The following is a 20,099-nucleotide window of genomic DNA, read 5'->3' as shown; positions in this document are numbered from 1 at the left end:
TTTTTTTTTATTTTTAGCCATTTTACTCTATGATTTCAGATTGTTCAATAGTAAAATATATTAACAGTAATACATTTACAGTGATTTACTTCAAGAATTTTAAATTATATATGTTCCTTTGCTGTTTTTTGTTTATTTTGAATAATTGTCTCCAATTTGAAAATGTCAAAATCTTATTAAAGTAGAAAGTAGATCTTTTTAAAAAGCAAATATAATATCTGAGTGTCATAAAGGGATAATGAAGCATTAAAAGTTGCCTCAAGCCCTAACCGATTTGGCTCAGTGGATAGAGCGTTGGTCTGCAGACTGAAGGGTCCCAGGTTCGATATCAGTCAAGGGCATGTACCTTGGTTGTGGGTGCATTCCCAATAGGGGGTGTGCAGAAGGCAGCTGATCAACATTTCTCTCTCATCAATGTTTCTAACTCTTCTATCCCTCTCCATCCCTCTCTGTAAAAAAATCAATAAAATATATATATTTTTTAAAAGTTGCCTCAAAATTCTAAAAAAAAACAAAATTTGTTTTGGACAATATTATTTATTTTAAATCTAAAATAGATTAATACAGAAGTACAATAAATGCAATAATTTAAATTAGATACTGTTAACACCCTCATTGTGGCCAATTTATTTTCTGTTCTGTTTTTGTTTTGTTTTTCATTAAATGTAGTTAGTAAACTTGATGTCACAATAACCTATTTTATGTTTTCAGGCAGTTGATTACAGCTGCTTTATAGATATATATTTTACTAAAAAAATTTTAGAATATAAGTTGTGGGACTATTGTACACCATCTAAAAACATAACAAGACCACTACAGAATAATACATATTTTCTCCACAAGAATTTAAGGAATTTGTTTAAGGTAAACATATTCCATTTATCTTTTTTTGTCAAGTATTTTCTACTGTTTTTTTAAGCACTCATAAAATTCTTACTTGCAAACTAAATTTTAATTTAGTTTATTTGCTTGTATTAATAATGAAGGAAAACTAAATGTTTCATTTATAAAGCTAAAAATATAATAGAACTATTATCACAACATTGACATCAATTGACTTTCATTTCCTAAATTTTAGTGTTTCACCCCTGTTTACTCACAATAATAAATTTAAAAACAATCATTAAAATACCAATAGCTAACAAAATTCCAGAAACATAAAACAACGTATTGTACATACAATTGCTAAGGTAATGGAACGTTTTTCAACAGACTGCAGATATGAGCCCATTCTCTTCTCAGTGTGATCGAATTCCCATTGCATTCTATAATGCTAAAAAGGCAATGTTCAGTTAGATCAGACAGAACGAAGACGATCTACTCCCTTTTCCTTGCAAAGCCTTTTCTTGGGTCTCAGGGAGAGTCCAGTAGTATTTCTACTTTAACTGGATGTGGAGGTGCCTATGTGTGAAGTGTTTGGAGGAAAGGACTTCACATAGATGTGGATTAGATGGGAAAGGCATAGTTTTCTTCTCTTCCTCAGTTAATGATGATAATAATAATAATGACAATAATAATTCATCTTATTATGTTTGTGAGTTAAATGTTAGTTGAGTTACAGTTATGGATAAGAAATATCTCATTTTTAAAATTTCATGGATAAAAGAGAAAATAAACCAAATTTAATGACTGGAATTTTACACCTAAATAAATGTTCTATCAAGATTTGGAAGCAGGAAGGTCTCTCAGATTACTCAATCATTTCCCTCTCATCCAAGATTAATAATGCTGGGATTATAAACAAAATCTGTTTTGTCTTTTGTTTTTTTGTTTTAGGTTGTTTTTGTGTGTGCGTGCTTGGCTTGTTGTTGTTGTTGGTGTTGTTTTGCAATAGAAACTATCCTTCTTATATCAGTACAGGGGATCACTCACTATAGAAAGAATGATAAACATATTATTGCAATTGAGTTATCCTAAAAATGTGGTACTATATGAAGTGGGACATAGGAAGTAGCAGTTTGTTACTGGGTGCATATTTAAGTAGGAAATTACCTAGATAAGGTGATGTTAAAACTTCGCAATTTTATCAAATATTACAAACTAGAGGCCCAGTGCACTAAATTCATGCACTGGGTGGGGAGTCTCTCAGCCCAGCCTGTGCCCTCTTGCAGCCCAAGAGCCCTCAGGGGATGTCCTAAGCAAGCAGGCGGACATCCCTCTCGCAGTCCGGGACCCCTTTCTCCTTACTGCCTGCCTCCTCACTGCTCCCTACTGCTCAGCTCACTGCTCCTTGGTGCTGCTGCAGAGGTGGAAGAGGCTCCCACCACTGTTGCTGCACTCATCAGCCATGAGCCTAGCTTCTGGCCTTATTCTCTTATTGAAGTTCTTGCAGGAAAAGTGCATTCCATACTGATAATTACTCATTTTAGGAACTAGAGTAATATTCTTAAAAATTCTACCTTTATAGTATTATGTATCAAGAAGTAGCCATAGAGAATTATAAAAGTCCATTGCAATTAATCCAAGAACTGGTAAGTAAAAAAAAAAAAAGTGTGGATAAATCTTTGTTAAGAGAAATCTTATCAAGATTTCAGTGAAAAGTGTTTTAGGGTCTGTTTCTCAAAAATGAATTGTTCCTGATATTGTTCCTGTGGGAGTGCACTGACCACTAGGGGGAAGCTCTTGTGTTGAGCATCTGCCTCCTGGTGGTCAGTGCACATCATAGTGACCTGTCATTCAGCAGTTCGGCTGATTTGCATATTAGTTTTTTTTATATAGGATACTATGTTGGCTCTGCTATAATGCAATTTCCTAATCATTTTCTTCTGTATAATGTGGATATGTCTTAATATTGCTTTCAATAATCTAGAGATGTAAAAATTAATCTCCAGAGGCCATTGTAAATTTATATGGATGTTTGTGCTGGAGTTTTGTGAGAAAGTATTTCGTATTATTCTCATCACACTGACCTGTGAACCCTGAGAATGACTTTCCTGAGATACCTAAATTTTCTTTATCATGTGTCACTTCTTAATGACCAGTAGAAGTAATTGCTTTAAATGATATTTTGGAAAGAAATAAAATGTGTGCTATACATGGCTACTTAATGGTATTAAACATTTATAGCCAATTAGTATATACATACAGACATTTGAGGGCAGGATGTTTGTATTTAGAACATTACTGTTTCATATAAGGATAAATGGGTACATGGTAAAACATGCTATTTGTGGGGTTAATGAATAATGGCTTATATTGCGAATGATTATTTTAAACTCTGCCTGGTGAATATTGTGAACTTACATTTTCTCCTTTGGATTTTGTTTTTCCTTGACATATCTTTCATATTAATTAAATGCACTCTGTAGTTGATATGTTAACTTTCAGCAGGGAAAATAAATAGAAGCCTTATTCTCTTATTGAGTTCTTGCAGAAAAAGTGCATTCCATATCGATAATTACTCATTTTAGGAACTAGAGTAATATTCTTAAAAATTCTACCTTTATAGTATTATGTATCAAGAAGTAGCCATAGAGAATTATAAAAGTCCATTGCAATTAACCCAAGAACTGGTAAGTTAAAAAAAAAAAAGTGTGGATAAATCTTTGTTAAGAGGAATCTTATCAAGATTTCAGTGAAAAGTGTTTTAGGGTCTGTTTCTCAAAAATGAATTGTTCCTGATATTGAAAATTCTATTCCCAGATGCTTTGCTGTCTAATGTTGACCAGATTGTCCAGGAAACACAGGTGAGATTCTTATCTGTCACATACATCAGCTCTTTAAATGTGTATATTCTTTTATAAATGAACTTAAATTTTTGTTTTGCCAGCTTATGTACCTTATTGAAATTTCAATTACAACTTAATGTCAACAGCAAAGAATGAAGTTCAGTTCAGTTAAGTGCATTTCCAATTTCTAAATTTACATATTTCTGGTTAAGTGAACATTTCTGACTCATGCGGTAAGAATAAAGGGAACACTGATATGACTGAGTCAGTGCTGGAGTCATGCATGATATAATGAGCATTTAAAAATATTTCCCAGTGGGAAGACAGTGGCTTAATAAGAATCTGTTCACTCCTATCCTTGACATCCACATCCGAAGAGGAGTTGATGATACTTTACATTTCATTAAAGTGGAGGAGCAGGAGTGTTTCTCTCTTATCTAAAATGAGTGAAGCTGCTCTAAAATGGAGAAAAAGACAACCCATGAAATATTCATGGAATCCTTTTGTCAGCAACAAATTACTCTTCTTGGTGTGCTTTTATTTTTTTAAGTTTCAAATGAGTATTTGATTCCTGCATTTTAATTGGATTAGAAAGTGTGTTTCCAGAGCAGAATAGCACTTTAGCAATCTGTTCAAACAGCTGGAATCATCAGCCATTTGCTTAAAGTTTGGCACAGGAAAAATCTCCTGATTTTAAAAGTTCTAAAAGAGGCCATTGATTTATTTCTTGGTAATAAAAATAAGATCTTGGTTTTGTCTTTTACATTTTGCAATAACTTGGACAATCATTGAAGGTTACTCCTAAAAAATTACATCTCCAAATCAAACAAAATGTTTTTCATGCATCATTTCTTTACTGAATTTAGGATTCCATTCCTGTGTTGGGAAAAAAAAAAAAAAAGAGCAGATGGCTCACTAGAAACAATCAATAGCACAGCGTCTGCCACATATTTTATGTTCTATTTTGTGTACTGAACTGACCCGCCTGAAGGTGCACTGTGTTACCACCACCCCTCTCCCCCTTCTCAATCTTAACCCCTCTCTTCTCTGTCTCCCTCTTTCCCCTGGCTTCTTTCCTTCCTTTTTTGGTTTGATTTTAAAAAGTTCATTTATTGTGTAACTTTGGACATCTAGCTATACTGAAAGTTAAGATATCATTTGAAAGGTGTAAGGAGCTAAATGGTTAATCCATCAGAAGCACGGTCCAGAATGATGCTAAATGTTCTATCAAGATTTGGAAGCAGGAAATCAGTCTGAATCCCAGACATTCATATTATTGGGTTTATTTATGTATTTACTACATTCTTATAAGTTGAATTTAAAGAATTTAAAGTCTGTGTACTACCAGAGATAGCAAAGGGTTTGCCAATATGATAAGTAAGATTTATAATAATGACATTTTTGTCCTAAAGTAACTAGTATTAATTATAGAAACTTCAAAAAGTATCATTAAAAAGTAAATATAAATCCATCATAGTCCAACACCTAGACAAAGACACTAATAATCTGGGGGAAAATATTTCAATGATTCTTTATTTGCACATGCAGTAAATTCATGTGTACTGGTAGGTATGTGTGTTTTGTATTAAGTTTACATAGTGAATGTGTACTAGTATATGTGAAATATGTCACCTTTTAAAAAATAATTTGTTAAGACTCTTTTTAGTTTATTTTATGAAGTGAATGACTATGTCATCATGTCATAAAAATTTTCCTTCCATGTTGTCTAATTCTTTTTGCTGTCTACAAGCATTAGCAAAAAAAAAAAAAAAAAAAAAATCACTCACAAAGAATTGTTTTAACAACATTTAGTGGCAATACATCCTTCACTTGTTACCCAACTCCTTGCTACATTCTATTATCAGATTTAAGTCACCATATGACCTCAGTATAATTAATCTTGCTACTTGGTCAGTGGTTTCTGCTGTAGCAGGCCTGCAGTCCCTACAACTGTCAGCACAACCATACAGTGATGCCCCTTTGAGGAGACCGTGGCCTGTGTGCTCTGAGTCATCTCCTGGCCTTTCACATGTCAGCAGGACTTTCTGCGTGTGAATGAAGGGAGAAGGAGAGCTGGCAGAGATTCCAGCTGTGCTCACAGTTGGTCCACTCTTTCTGTATATAGAAAATAAAAGTAAGCAATAAACCCATGTTCCTTTTTTAATATATAAAAATGTTTCCAAGGCAACAATTTTAAATTGATTACACCACAGTCCCTAATAGAACATCAAGCTCTAATAGGAAGGTACAAAGAGGGAAGAAAGTACAGTGCATAAATTTTGTGCACTGGGCCTCTAGTAATATATAAATGAATAAAAAGTAATTTTGATTATAAATAAACAGCAATATCTAAATAACTATTTGAAAACACAGGAAAACAAAGAAAATCAGAGCTATGCAGCACAGCAAGTGTGTGTATATGATCCAGATATCTCTCCAATGGTTTTATTTTCACCCCTCAAAGAAAAATGACCAACATTCAAGTTAATTTTTCAAGTTAATTTTTAAAAATAAGAATACTATATAGGCCCTTATATAGAAAACATCTATTTTTATAATAATTAAAGCACACTTTTGACATTTTTATTTGAACATTACAGAAAAATCAGAAAAAAGTAAACCCTAGTGGCAGTCCTGACCTTTAGAAACCATTTCATTCTTTTATAGATATTAGAACTATCCTATCTAATAATAGAGAAACATGGTAATTAGCCATACCTCCGCTACCCTTCCCATTGGCTAATCAGGGCGATATGCAAATTAACTGCCAACCAAGATGGCGGCGGGCAGCCAGGCAGCTTGAAGCGAACAGGAGGCTTGCTTGCTTCAGTGATGGAGGAAGCCAACATTCCCCGCCTGCCACTGTCGGCCTCTGAGCTCGCAGTTTAAGAAACATTGTTACAAAATAGAAGCTAAACAAAACCCCAGAAACCTGCTTTCAGCCAGCCAGGCCTCAGAGCTGGAGTTGAAACAGTGTTTCGATTATAGAACCCAAACAATCCAGATACCTGCTTTCAGCAGCCGAGGTGTCAGAGCTGGAGCCGAGCCTTAGAGAGAAAGCCGACTCTCAGTTCCAGTGACAGCCATAGAAGGTAAATAAATCCAAGAATAAAGAAAAAAAGGAAAGGTTTGGAGCTTCAGTCACCCGCCAGCCTGAAAACGGCCCTCAGCCCCTCACCCAGACTGGCCAGGCACCCCAGTGGGGACCCCCACCCTGAAGGAGGTGTGACCAGCTGGAAACAGCCATCATCCCCTCATCCAGGCTGGCCAGGCACCCAAGTGGGACCCCCACCCTGAAGGGGGTGTGACCAGCAGCAAACAGCCATCATCCCCTCACCCAGGCTGGCCAGGCACTCCAGTGGGAATCCCCATCCTGAAGGGGGTGTGACCAGCTGGAAACAGCCATCATCCCCTCATCCAGGCTGGCAAGGCACCCAAGTGGGACCCCCACCCTGATCCAGGACACACTTCAGGGCAAACCAGCCGGCCTCCACCCGTGCACCAGGCCTCTATCCTATATAGTAAAAGGGTAATATGCCTCCCAGCACCGGAATCAGCGGAGCTGCGAGGTCTCCCGTACCCAGGATCATCGAAGCCACGAGGCCTCACGCCCCGGGATCAGCGGAGCCGAGAAGCCTCCTGGCCCCTGGAGCAGTGTGACAGGTGGTAGATCCCAAACCCCCTGATCACCCTGTGGCTCTTTGTGTGACGGGGGTGGGGCCACAACCTCCCTATCCACCATGCTCTGTTCATGACAGGGGGCGGTGCCCCAACTCCCCTATCGGCCCTACTCTATGCGTGATAGGGGGGAGCTCCCCAACCCCCTGATTGACCCTGCTCTGTGGATGACAGGGGGTGGTGCGGCAACCTCCCCATTTACCCTGCCTTGAGTGTGACAGGGGGTGGTGCCCCAACCCCCCAATCGGCCCTGTTCTGAGCCCGACCAGGGGCTGCATCTAGGGATTGGGCCTGCCCTCTGCCACCTGGGAGAGGGCCTAAGCCATCACGTCGTTATCTCCCGAGGGGTCCCAGACTGTGAGAAGGCACAAGTGAGGCTGAGGGACCACCCCCCACCAGTGCACAAATTTTTGTGCACCGGGCCTCTAGTATAAGATAAAAATCTTTCATAGCTCTTAATTATATTTGAGTAAGGGCAGCCACAGCATTTTCACACAATCCATTCAACATCAGGACATTTTTCTAACTCTTATTGTTGAGGTAGCTTTAATTTGCTCTTTTCTTTCTACTATTAATAAGACTATGCACCATGTTGTGCATGATACCCATTAACTGTGATGTGAGGGCCATTACTGAAACACCCTGAATCTACCCCACATTCATCATTTTTACTTCTTGTAAAAGTTTGACATAATTATTACAATTTATTTTGTTTATCTCTTTCTCATGCTCTTGTAATTTTTGATATTAAAATAAACTTTGACTATTTACAAAGTCAAACTAGTTATGCTATCCACTATATTTTTCTTCTATATTTAGCTACTTTCTGAAACTTTAACTTTGGCATAATGGAATTATATATTTTTTCTATTAAAAGGAACATATTAGGTATACCAAAAAAATCCTGTTGAGATCCAATTTCATCAAAATAGGCTATGCTATAAACCCAACAGAGAGGACTATAGATATATTCCATTGTAATTTAGTGATTTTGCATTTTAAAAAATAATCTTCCAGTTAAAGTATGATAAGTGATACCTATATTTTAGTTATTTTCAGGGTAATTATTTATTACAAAAAGGATATACATCTCTTATCTATTAATAATCCTCCAACATTGTGTAAATTCTTTGTTCAATAATTCTAAAAATTAGTTTGTTCCAATATTAATTACACTTACTTAGATTACCAAGTGGTTGAAATATATTTTCTTCAATATATTTCAGTACCTTGCCTACCTTTATCAAATAAAGTAATCTAAATAATCATAATATACTTTAATAATTTTATCACCAAGTTATCCAAGTAGGTTCTACATCAGCATTCTGATATAGAATATTTAGTAGATAACTAAGAAACTATATTACATGATTTATTTGTGCCATATATTTATAACCCCTAATTATGTGGTTGTTTTTGAATGGGAAGAAGAAAAATTAATTTTATTTTATATGTATGAAATTGTATAGTTCTCAAAAATTACTTTCCATCTTGATCAAGCATAGACTTTCTGGACAAATCTTAAATATAGTATTAAGTACTAAGTGCTCAGAAGATAGAGAAAAACATATTTATAGTTTATTATAATTATAAATTTATTATAGAAGTATATATTACATGTGGTACATTAATATATTTAGATATTTTAATAATAGTTTTTATATTATTTCTTTTAAAATCATATTAACTTTGCTGGTGAATTATTGTCAGTTTGCACGTTTATTGTATTTGTCCTGTTGGTGAGGAACTAATTATTGAATATATAGTTGTCTTTACCATCATTAAATTTATAATTAAATTTTATAAAATCTAAATATTATACTAAACTCCCAGCAGAATATATTTAAAAGGTAGAGATCACTTAGGTTTTAGATGTAATGAACAAATTTTATGTAATATGTTCATGGTTTTTTTTTTTATTGCTTAAAGTATTTCAAAGAGTATTACATATGTCTCCTTTTTTTTTCCCCCCGCCCTTGACAATCCCCTGGCCTCCCCTACCCTCCAGTGTCTTACGTCCATTGGTTATGCTTATATGCATGCATACAAGTCCTTCGGTTGATCTCTTACCCCCCCCCTTCCCCCCCAACCCTCCCCGGCCTTCCCGCTGTAGTTTGATAGTTTGTTCGAGGCAGCTCTGCCTCTGTATCTATTTTTGTAATATGTTCATGTTTTAAAAAAACAGTATAAATATTTATTATAACTTAGATGCTACACATTAATGAATAAAACCATTATGTTTTTTTATCTTGAGAATGTACATTTGAAACCTCAAAGCAAGGGGAAAGTTCCATTTCACAATTTGGCTTTGACTTGCATAGTGATTTAGGCTAAATACATTTAGATTTTTTAAAAATCAGATTATTTTATATATCCACCAATTTGAAAGACCAAGCAATATCTTAAGTGCTAATGTGCATGTCTAGGCTGTTTTCAGAGGAGTGTCTTGTATTACAGCAAGGCACTCCTGCCTGAGTCCTGACAGTTCAGTAAGTTCTGGATTTCTAGCACGATGATCTTATCAACTATGTGTTTCTTTTCTTTTATATTTTTTCCTTTCATTTCAGAGGCTGGAGTTAATCTGAAGAGTACCACTTCTCTCTCCTGAAAAAATGTTGCCACTGATATTTTTACTGGATAAAATTCAAAAAAAAGTTTCAATTCACAAAGGCTAATTGTTGAACGGATGTCCTAGAAGAAATTGTCCACAGGAGCTGAAGCAGAAGTTTCTGATGCCGGTGCAACTGGCTCCATCAGATCACTGTTCATCTCTTTTAAAACCAAATTGTTTTTCTTCTGCTCCACAATTATTTTTTTTAAAAAGAAGGAAAGAAATAAGCCTATATTGGGCATCGAGTTCTGTATCAATCCATGTTACATTGCCATCCATGATTTAAGACTGTAGAATCTTGAATAATCTATATCACTTTAACGAATAAATGTTTTACTATGACAGAATTCGCACTTTGCCTGATTTGTGGAAATATCACTTCAAGTATGAATGGTGAAATGATGATTGCAAGAACTAATAGTATTATTTTACATTTATGTAGTGCAAAAACCTTAAGGCATTACAAATTGTTTTATAATTCTGGAGCTATTTCTTCTGTGACTGAAGTCCACCCACCTCTCGGGAGAGCAGTGCAGCTGTTTAAACAGCATTACAGGCATTGTATGCCTCAGTGTAAGACAGAGAATGATGAGGGATCTCTTTTCCTAGTGGAACTTCAGAAAGCATTAAGGTAGGCATATTGTAATTAATACAAATTATTCATTGCTTTTCTGGAGAGCTAGGCCGATGATGTTTTAATAATTTTAGGCCTTATGTTTCATTTTAAGTGTCCATTTCTCCAATTTTGCACAATTCCAGAGAAATAACGAACATACATCTGATGTAACTCCAGTAGAAATAGTAGTAAATGTCTTTGATGGCTAATAAATGTTAATACTGTCATGTTTAAGCAAAATCAAAGCCCAGCATTTAAGAGGTGCTCCTGGTGTCAAGCAGGCCTGAGTTCAGACTTTAGCTCAGCGAATTTGGCCATTTGGCCATTCTACATTTCCATGGACTTATAGGATAAATATATTGTAAAATTTGAAAATGCACACTAATCACTGCACTTGGCTTAAGCAGGAAATTCAATTAGAAATATTAGTGGCATTGTTATTAACAATTGAAGTAAGGTTCTCTAAAACATCAGAGATTTTATTTTTGCCCCTTGACAATTCTGATAGTTATTAATTATTAAAAGTAATACGTAGTTTAATTTTTTTAAATTAGTTAAAACTAAAAAAGCCAGAGAACTTTGGTTTTTTTTATTTTATATACATTTGTAATTCCTCTTTTTTCTTTTCTTTTTTTAATTAACTTATTACATTGTGTCCTTATCCCCATGTTACCCCCCTTCACCCCACCCATGCCCTCACCCCCCTGCTGTCTGTGTTTTTTAAGAAATTTAGATTAATCTGTTAACCATTTCATATCACTTAGACTATTATAAATATACAATCATCCAAAGAGAGGTTACAGATTGCCAGTCATTAAATGGCACTTGGAATCTGTGGTAGTAGCCACCTAAACAGCAGTTTAAACATCTGTACACACACAAACACACACTCCCAAATACATGCAATACATGATTGAAACAGAAGTAAGTGGTTTGAGTTGAAATGTTATAATTAATTTGTGATCTTGGGCAACTGGCTTAATTCTGTTTCTTTACAAATGCCCTAGAACCGTAGTCGGCAAACTGGGGCTCGCCAGCCACATGCTGCTCTTTGGCCCCTTGAGTGTGGCTCTTCCTAAGCCTTAGGAGTACCCTAATTAAGTTAATAACAATGTACCTATCTATATAGTTTAAGTTTAAAAAATTTGGCTCTCAAAAGAAATTTCAGTCGTTGTACTGTTGATATTTGGCTCTGTTGACTAATGAGTTTGCCGACCACTGCCCTAGAACAACCTTGTTTACATATGTGTATGAATATGCATGAAAAAATGTTTATGGGGACAAGGCGACACTCAGCAATATTTCATATGAGTGGAATCATACAGTACTTGGCTTTTCGTGTCTGGCTTTTCCTACTTACAAAAATGTTCCAAGATTCATCCATGTTGAAGCATGTATTAGAACTTTATTTCTCTTCATAGCTAAATATTATTCCTTTGCAAATGCATGGCACATTTTGTTTATCCCACAGAGAATAATGCTAAAATGAACATTTTTATACAGGTAAACATATTTGTTTCAGTTTTCAAATTGTTGGCTATAGACCTAAGGGTAGAATTGCTAGAGCACATGGCAGTATTTTGTTAAGTTCATTAGGGAACTGTTAAATTATTTTTTACTGTGGCTACATTTTACATTCACTCAATGTGTAAGTGTGCAAGGGTTCCATTTTGTCCACACATGTAATTTTTAATTTTTTAATAGTCGTCCTTGTAGGTATGAATTATCTCATTATTTGCAGTTTCTTAATCAAATAACAATGATATTGCTCTTTTCATGTACTTATTGGCCAGTTGTATGTCTCCTTTGAAAAATGTTAACTCAAGTCCGTTGCCCCTCCTTTTGTTATTTAGCCACTACACATTCTATATATTTTAAACATTAACTCTGTGAAATAGGTTAGTTTCTATTTTCTAAATTACAAGATTTTAATTGGGCCATGACAATTAAATTCTATTTAAGGAAATGGCTTGAATTCCAGACCCTAATATTTGCATATCACTTGCCAGTATATTAACCCATTCTGTAGATTACCTTTTCACTTTCTTTTTTATATATATGTTAATTTTTATTAACTTTTTATTTTATTTTTTTACACAGCATTTTATTTTTATTTAATCGTTATTATTGAAAGTATTACATGTTCTTCTTTTTACCCCCCACGGACCCATTCTAGCCTGCTCCCACCCCTGGCCCAAGCCTTTACCACCCTATTGTCTGTGTCCATGGGTTATGCATGTATGCATACAACTCCTTTGATTGACCTCTTCCCACCACACACCCACCCCTGCCTGCCCTCTAAGATTGTACAGTATGTTTGATGCTTCTGTGTCTCTGGATTTATTTTGTTCACCAGTTTATTTTGTTCAATAGATTCCACATATGAGTGAGATCATGTGATACTTGTTTTTCTATGACTGGCTTATTTCACTTAGCATAATACTTTCCAGGCCCCTCCATGCTCTCTCAAAGGGTAAGAGATCCTTCTTTTTTACATCTATATAGTATTCCATGGTGTAAATGTACCATCGCTTTTTTATCCACTCATTTACTGATGAGTACTTGGGCTGTTTCCAGATCTTAGCTATTGTAAATTGCACTACTATGAATATAGGAATGCATACATTATTTCTTATTAGTGTTTTGGGTTTCTTAGAATATATTCCTAAAAGTAGGATTACTGAGTCAAATGGCAGTTCCATTTTTTATTTTCTGAAGAAACTCCATATTTTTCCACAGTGGCTGCACCAGTCTGTATTCCCACCAGCAGTGCATGAGGGTTCCCTTTTCTCCACAAACTTGCCAGCACTTGTCATTTGTTGATTTGTTGATGGTAACCATTCTGGTAGGTGTGAGATGATAGCTCATTATCATTTAAATTTGCATCTCTAAAATGATCAGTAACTTTGAGCATGTTTTCATATGTCTCTTAGGCATCTGTATGTCCTCTTTGGGGAATTGTCTACTAGGTCATTTGCACATTTTTTCTTTCTTTTTTTCTTTTTTTTTTTTTGATGGGATTGTTTATCTTCCTTTTGTTAAGTTTATGAGCTCCTTACATATTTTGGATATTAACTCTTTACCAGATATATCATTGCCAAACATGTTCTACCATACAGTGGACTCCCTTTTCATTTTTTTTGATGGTTTCTTCTGCTGTTCAGGAGTTTTTTATTTTGATGTTGTCCCATTTGTTTATTTTCTCCTTTGTTTCTTTTGCCCTAGGAGATGTATCTGCATAAATATTGCTAGGAGAGATATCTGAGATTTTGTTGCCCATGGTTTCTCCTAGAATTTTTATGGTTTCATGATTTACATTTAAGTATTTTATCCATTTTGAGCTTATTATTATGTATAGTGTAAGTTGGTGGTCTAGCTTCATATTTTGCATGTACCTGTCCAATTTTCGCAACGCTATTTGTTGAAGAGACTGTCTTGAATAATTGTAAGCTCTTGCATTCTTTGTCAAATATCAATTGAGCATAATGGCTTGGGTCATTATGTGGGGTCTCTCTCTGTTCCGTTGATCTAGATGCCTTTCTTGTGTCAGTATCAGGTTGTGTTTATTACAGTGGTTTTACAGTATAAGTTGATATCTGATATTGTGATCCCTCCAACTTTGTGCTTCTTTTGAAAGATTGCTGCACCTATTTGAGGTCTTTTTTGGTTCCATAAAAATTTTTGCAGTATTTTTTCTAGATCTGTGAAATATGCCATTGGTATTTTAATAGGGATTGCATTGAATCTATAAATTGCTTTGGGTGGTATGGACATTTTACTGATGTTGATTCTACCAATCCATGAACACAGTTATAGTCTTCCACTTGTTTATATTTTCTTCTATCTCTTTTTTCAAAGTCCTGTAGGTTACTAAGTACAAGTCTTGTACCTCCTTGGTTAAGTTTATTCCTAATTATCTTAAATATTGTGTTGCAATTGTAAATGTTATTATATATATAATTTCAGAGAAGGAAAGAGAGATAGAACCATCAATGATGAGAGAGAATCACTGATGGGCTGCCTCCTGCACACCTCTTACTGGGGATTGAGCCCATAACCAGGGCATGTGCCCTGACTAGTAATTGAACCGTGACTTCCTGGTTCATAGTACGATGCACAACCACTGAGCCGCACCGGCCGGTAGGATTTTTTAGATTCTCTTTCTGAGAATTCATTATTGGTGTGCAAAAATGCCATTGATTTCTGGGTGTTAATTTTGTATCCTGCTTCATTGCCAAATTCATTTATTAAATCTAGTAGTTTGGTGGAATCTTTACACTTTTCTATATACAATATGATGTATTGCATATAGAGTTTTACTTCCTTCTTTCAAATTTGGATGCCTTTTATTTCTTCTTCTTATCTGATTACTGTGGCTATAATTTCCAGTGCTATGTCGAACAGGAGTGGTGAAAGCTCAGATCTCTATCTTTTGCCTGTTCTTAGGGGAAATTGTTTTAGTTTTTGCCCATTGAGTATGGTGTTGGCTGTAGGTTTGTCATATAAGGCTTTTATTATGTTGAGGTATGATTCATTTTTCCCACTTTGTTGAGAGTTTTTATCAGAATGGGTGTTGGGCCGTAGCTAGTTTGGCTGAGTGGATAGAGTGTCAGCCTGCAGACTGAAGGGTCCCAGGTTTGATTCCAGTTAAGGGCACATACTCGGGTTGTGTGCTTGATCCCCAATAGGGGATGTGCCGGGGCAGCTGATCAATGATTCTCTCACCATTGATATTTCTATCTCTCTCTTTCTCTTCCTCTCTGAAATCAATAAAAATATATTTTAAAAACAAATGGGTGTTGGATTTTGCCAAATGCTTTTTCTGCATCTAATGAGATGATCATGTGATTTTTCTTTCATTTAGTTTATGTGATTTATAACATTTATTGATATGTGAATATTGTACCAGTCTTGCATCCCTGAAATAAACCCCACTTGGTCAAGGTTTATGATATTTTTAATACATTGCTGGATCCTACATGCTAACATTTTGTTGAGAATTTTAGCATCTATGTTCATCAGGGATACTGGACTGAAATTCTCTTTCTTTGTAGGGTCTTTATCTGGTTTTGGAATTAGGGTAATTCTGGCTTCATAAAAAGAGCTTGAAGTGTGTCTTCCTTTGGTAGTTTTGGAATAGTTTGAGGAGGGTAGGTGTTTATTCTTTGAATGTTTGGTAAAACTCTCCTGTGAAGCCGTCTGGTGGGGACCAGAACTTTTGTTTTCTGGGAGATTTTTTTATTACTGCTTCAATTTAATTAGTTGTTATTGGCCTATTCATGTTTTCTGACTCTTCCTGATTGAGTTTTGGAAGATTGTATTTTACATCCACATTGTTCAGCTTGTGGACATATAGTTATTCAAAGTATTTTCTCATAATCCTTTGTATTTCTGTGGTGTGAGTTGTTACTTTACCACTTTTGTTTCTGACTTTATTTGGGTACTCTCTTTTTGTTTCTTGATGAGTCTGGCTAATGGATCATCAATCTTGTTTATCTTTGCAAAAAAAAACAAAAAAACAGCTCTTTATTTCATTGATTTTTTTTTTAAATCTTTATTGTTGAAAGTATTACATAGGTCCTCCTTTCCCCCCCCCATTAACCTCTTCCAGCCCCTCCCATCCTCCCCTCCCACCAGGCCCTCACCCGATTTCATTGATTTTTTTGTTGTTTTGTTTTGTTTTTGTTTTTGGCTGTATACCATTTATTTCTGCTCTAATCTTTACTATTTCCTTCCTTCTACTTACTCTGGGCTTGTTCTTTTTCTAATTCTTTAAGTTGTACAGTTAAATGGTTTATTATTAATTTTTTTTTGAGGTAGGCTTGTAGTGCTATGAACTTCCCTCTCAGGACTGCTTTTGCTGTGTCTCAGATATTTGGGACTGCTGTATGTTCATTTTCATTTGTTTCCAGGAAGATTTTTATTTCTTTCTTGATCTCATTGATAATCCATTCATTGTTTAATAACATGGTATTTAGCCTCCATGTGTTTGAAGGTTTTTGAGTGTTTTTATTGTAGTTGATTATTAATTTCATTCCATTGTGTTATGAGAAGATGCTTGATATGATTTCAATCTTCTTGAACATGTAGAGATTTGTTTTGTAGTCTATCTTTGAGAACAATGCATGTGCACTTGAGAAGAATGTATATCTGCAACTTTGGAGTGAAATGTTCTATAAATGTCAATTGAATCCATCTGAGCCAGTGTGTAATTTAGAGTCACTATTTCCTTTTTAATTTTTGTATCAAAGATTTATCCATTGAAATCAGTGTGGTGATAAAATCCCCTACCATGACTCTATTGCTGTTGATCTCTCACTTAAAGACCTCCAGAACTTTTTATATATATATAGGTGCTCCTATATTGGGTTCATATATGTTTACCAGTGTTATATCCTCTTTTGGAGCTATCCCTTTAGTATTACATAGTAACCTTTATTGTCTCTTTTGATGGCATTCATTCTGAAGTCTAATTTGTCAGATATGAGTATTGCTACCCCAGCTTTTTTTTGTTTCCACTTGCATGGAAAAATTTTTCCATCCCTTCACTCTCATCCTGTGTGAGTGTTTTTTTCTGAGGTAGGACTCTTGTAGACAGCATATAATTGCATCAGGTTTTTGTATCCATTCAGCTACCCTATGTCCTTTGACTGGAGCATTTAATCTATTTACATTTAAAATTATTATTGATAGGTACACATTTATTGGCATTTTAATTCTTTATGCCTGTGTTTCTCTCTATACATTTCTTCTCATTACAGCAGACCTTTTAGCAGTTTTTGCAATGCTGGTATGGTGTTGATACACTTCTTTAGCCTTTCTCTGTCTGGGAAGCTCTTTATTTGACTGTCTATTTTGAATGATAGCCTTGCTGAACATAGTAAACTTGGTTTCAGATCTTGGCTTTCCATTACATTGAGTACTTAATGCCATTCCCTTCTGGCCTGTGGAGTTTCTGGTGAAAGATCAGCTGACAGCATTATGGGGTCTCTTTTGTAAGTAACAAATTGCCTTTCTCTTGCTGCATTTAATATTATGTCTTTGTTTTTAATTTTTGGAATTTTAATTATGATGTGCCTGGGGGTGGGCCTGTTTGAGTTCTTACTGTGTGGGATTCTCCATGCCACCTGAAGTTGTGTGGTTTTTCCTTCATCAGATTAGGAAAATTTTCTGACATTATTTCTTCAAACATTTTTGTTAATCTCTTTCTCACTTTCTTCCCCCTCTGGAATTCCTCTAATCTGAATATTGTTACAGTTCATGTTGTCCCACAGCTCCCTTAAGTGGTCCTCTTGCTTTTTAATTGTTTTTTTTTTTCTTTATGGTTCTGATTGTGTGATTTTTCTCTAGCATGTCTTCTAATTCACTGATACAATCCACAGCTTCCCCTAATCTGCTGTGGGGTATTCCTTCCAATGTGTTCTTTGTAATTCTTTATTTCCAGCTGGTCTTTTTCATAGTTGCTATATCATGCTGTTAAGCATCCTTGTCATCATTATTCTGATCTCTATATCTAACAAATTTCTTATCTCAGTTTCATTTATCCATTCTTCTGGAGAATTATCTTGTTCTTTCAATTTTGGCTTGTTTTTTTTGTCTCCCCATTTTGGCTGCCTGTTTGGGTTTGTATCTATGTATTGGGTAGATCTGCTATGATTTCCAATCTTAGTTCAGGACAATATCAGAAGCTGTATATGACTGGTCTTTGCATCCTGTTTGGAGCTATAAGCTATCCAAAGCTAGTGGCTTCCTCTATTGGGGGTGAGTGCCTTTTGAAAGGAACAAGATGTGCACTAAGTTCTGCTTTTCCTATCCCTGGTCCCCAAATTCGATTAGGAAAAGACAAAGATTCAAATCTTCCAGAGACCCAACTCTGCCTGCAGTCTGATTGTTATTCAGTCTTGATTTGCCTCAGGCTATTGACCACAGGGGAGGGCAAGAGGTTTTCCAAATGGTGGGACAATTGCTTCTACCTGCAGGCTGATTGTTATTTTCAGTCTCTTAATGGGCCTCAGAAACTCCACAGGATTTGGCAAGGGGTTTTCTAATAGAGTGGACCAATTGCTTCCCCCCATCCCCCCAGGCAGAGCTGCCTGGATGGTAAAGTTCTGCCTGAGAAAGATGTCCTCTACAGTGTGAGGGAATGACTCAGCACAAGAAAACAGGATATCTGCCTTGAAGCTCTACACCCAGAACCTCCAACCCTGGCTTTTGCTCACACAGCTCCAGTCCACTCTGCCCTCCTGCTGGAACCCAAGGTGACTGGCTGCACACAAAATTTTGTGCATTTGGCTTTTAAAGAGGGTGCCTGCATTTCCAGCCATCTCTCTCTGGTAGACAACACCCCTGCTGCTTTTCACAGTCTGATATTGTGTGGGCCCCTTTCTCAGTTCTGATGCTCTGGGCTGGAGGACAAAGCTTGGAGTTTAGACCCCAGAATTCTCAGTGGGAACACCCCCCCCCCCCCCACCATCGCCCCGCCAGACTGCCACACACACACACACACACACACACACACACACACAGCTTAGATATCCCTCTAGAACTTCAGCTGCTGTCTGCTGAAGCCTGGCCAGACCTTTTGCACCTCCACACTTCCTACCATCTCTATGCAGTCTCCACTTTCTGTTTGGTTATTGGGTTTTTCTCCAGCTAGTCCTCAGTTGATTATTCAGGATGTTTTTTTCTATATTTTAGTTGTAATTTCACTTTGGTCCTGGGAGCATGTCAGTCTAGCTCCCACTTACTCTGCCACAATTTTGCAATCTTCACCTTTTCACTCTCTTGATATACTTTGATGAACAAAAATGTTTAATTTTTATGAAATACAATTGTTTCATTTCATTTTGGTTTTTTTTTTCTTTTAGCATCACATATAAGATTTATGACCCAACCAAAGGTTGTCTAGATTTAGCCCTATGTTTTATTTTTAAAGTTTTATGGTTTTATCTCTTATAATTAAGTGGTTGATCCATTTTGAGTAAATTTTTGTATATGACTTTAGGTAAAGCTCCAAATTTATTCTTTTATTTTCTTTTATTATGGGAGAATGCAGTTTCAAATGAAAAAATAACTATGCTCCTCTACAATTCTATTGTGAGTAAAGTATAGCTCTTACATGCATCACCATTATTTACTTGCAGGTGCAGAATATCTCTATATGTCATTGCTGGCCTATGTCTTCCTTTCCCAGCAGTGACACAATTCAGAAAATTGAGGCTGCTACTGTTGTGAAGAAGACTGGCAAGAAGACTTCATGCATAGAAACATGTACTAGTATGTCTTTGGAGGGGCACACAGGGTCTGAGCACATCACTGGCATCCTGAGAAACCTTTTCTGAAGTCTGGTGTGGGAGGGGCCTTAACTTTCACCACTAAATATTGGTCTTTATGTTAGTTTTATTAGCTTATGTAGCAGATAAATCATGTGCTTAATTACTTAGTAATCTTAGAACATTGGATTATTAGAGAGTTCATCTTATTTTACCTTCTGTCATTTCTGTGCTTTTATAGCATTGGGTTGGGG

At 35.9% G+C, this 20,099-nt stretch overlaps 1 protein-coding gene across 1 annotated transcript in view; it reads left to right on the top strand.

The window, feature by feature from the left end:
• LRFN5 (leucine rich repeat and fibronectin type III domain containing 5) overlaps positions 1–10,282 on the top strand; it is a 295,655-nt gene extending 285,373 nt beyond the window's left edge. Inside the window, exons 5-6 of the mRNA XM_070431773.1 lie at positions 3,643–3,686; positions 9,914–10,282. Of these exons, the coding sequence (XP_070287874.1) occupies positions 3,643–3,686; positions 9,914–9,931 (62 nt within the window). The 3' untranslated portion in view covers positions 9,932–10,282. The remainder of the gene's footprint in view (positions 1–3,642; positions 3,687–9,913) is intronic.
• The last annotated feature ends 9,817 nt before the right edge of the window (positions 10,283–20,099 follow it).

This window comes from Myotis yumanensis, unplaced genomic scaffold (assembly GCF_028538775.1).
Source record: "Myotis yumanensis isolate MYYU_CA2020_CCGP unplaced genomic scaffold, mMyoYum1.0.hap1 SCAF_1, whole genome shotgun sequence".
NCBI lineage: Eukaryota > Metazoa > Chordata > Mammalia > Chiroptera > Vespertilionidae > Myotis > Myotis yumanensis.
This window is presented reverse-complemented; position numbering and strand designations above follow the sequence as displayed.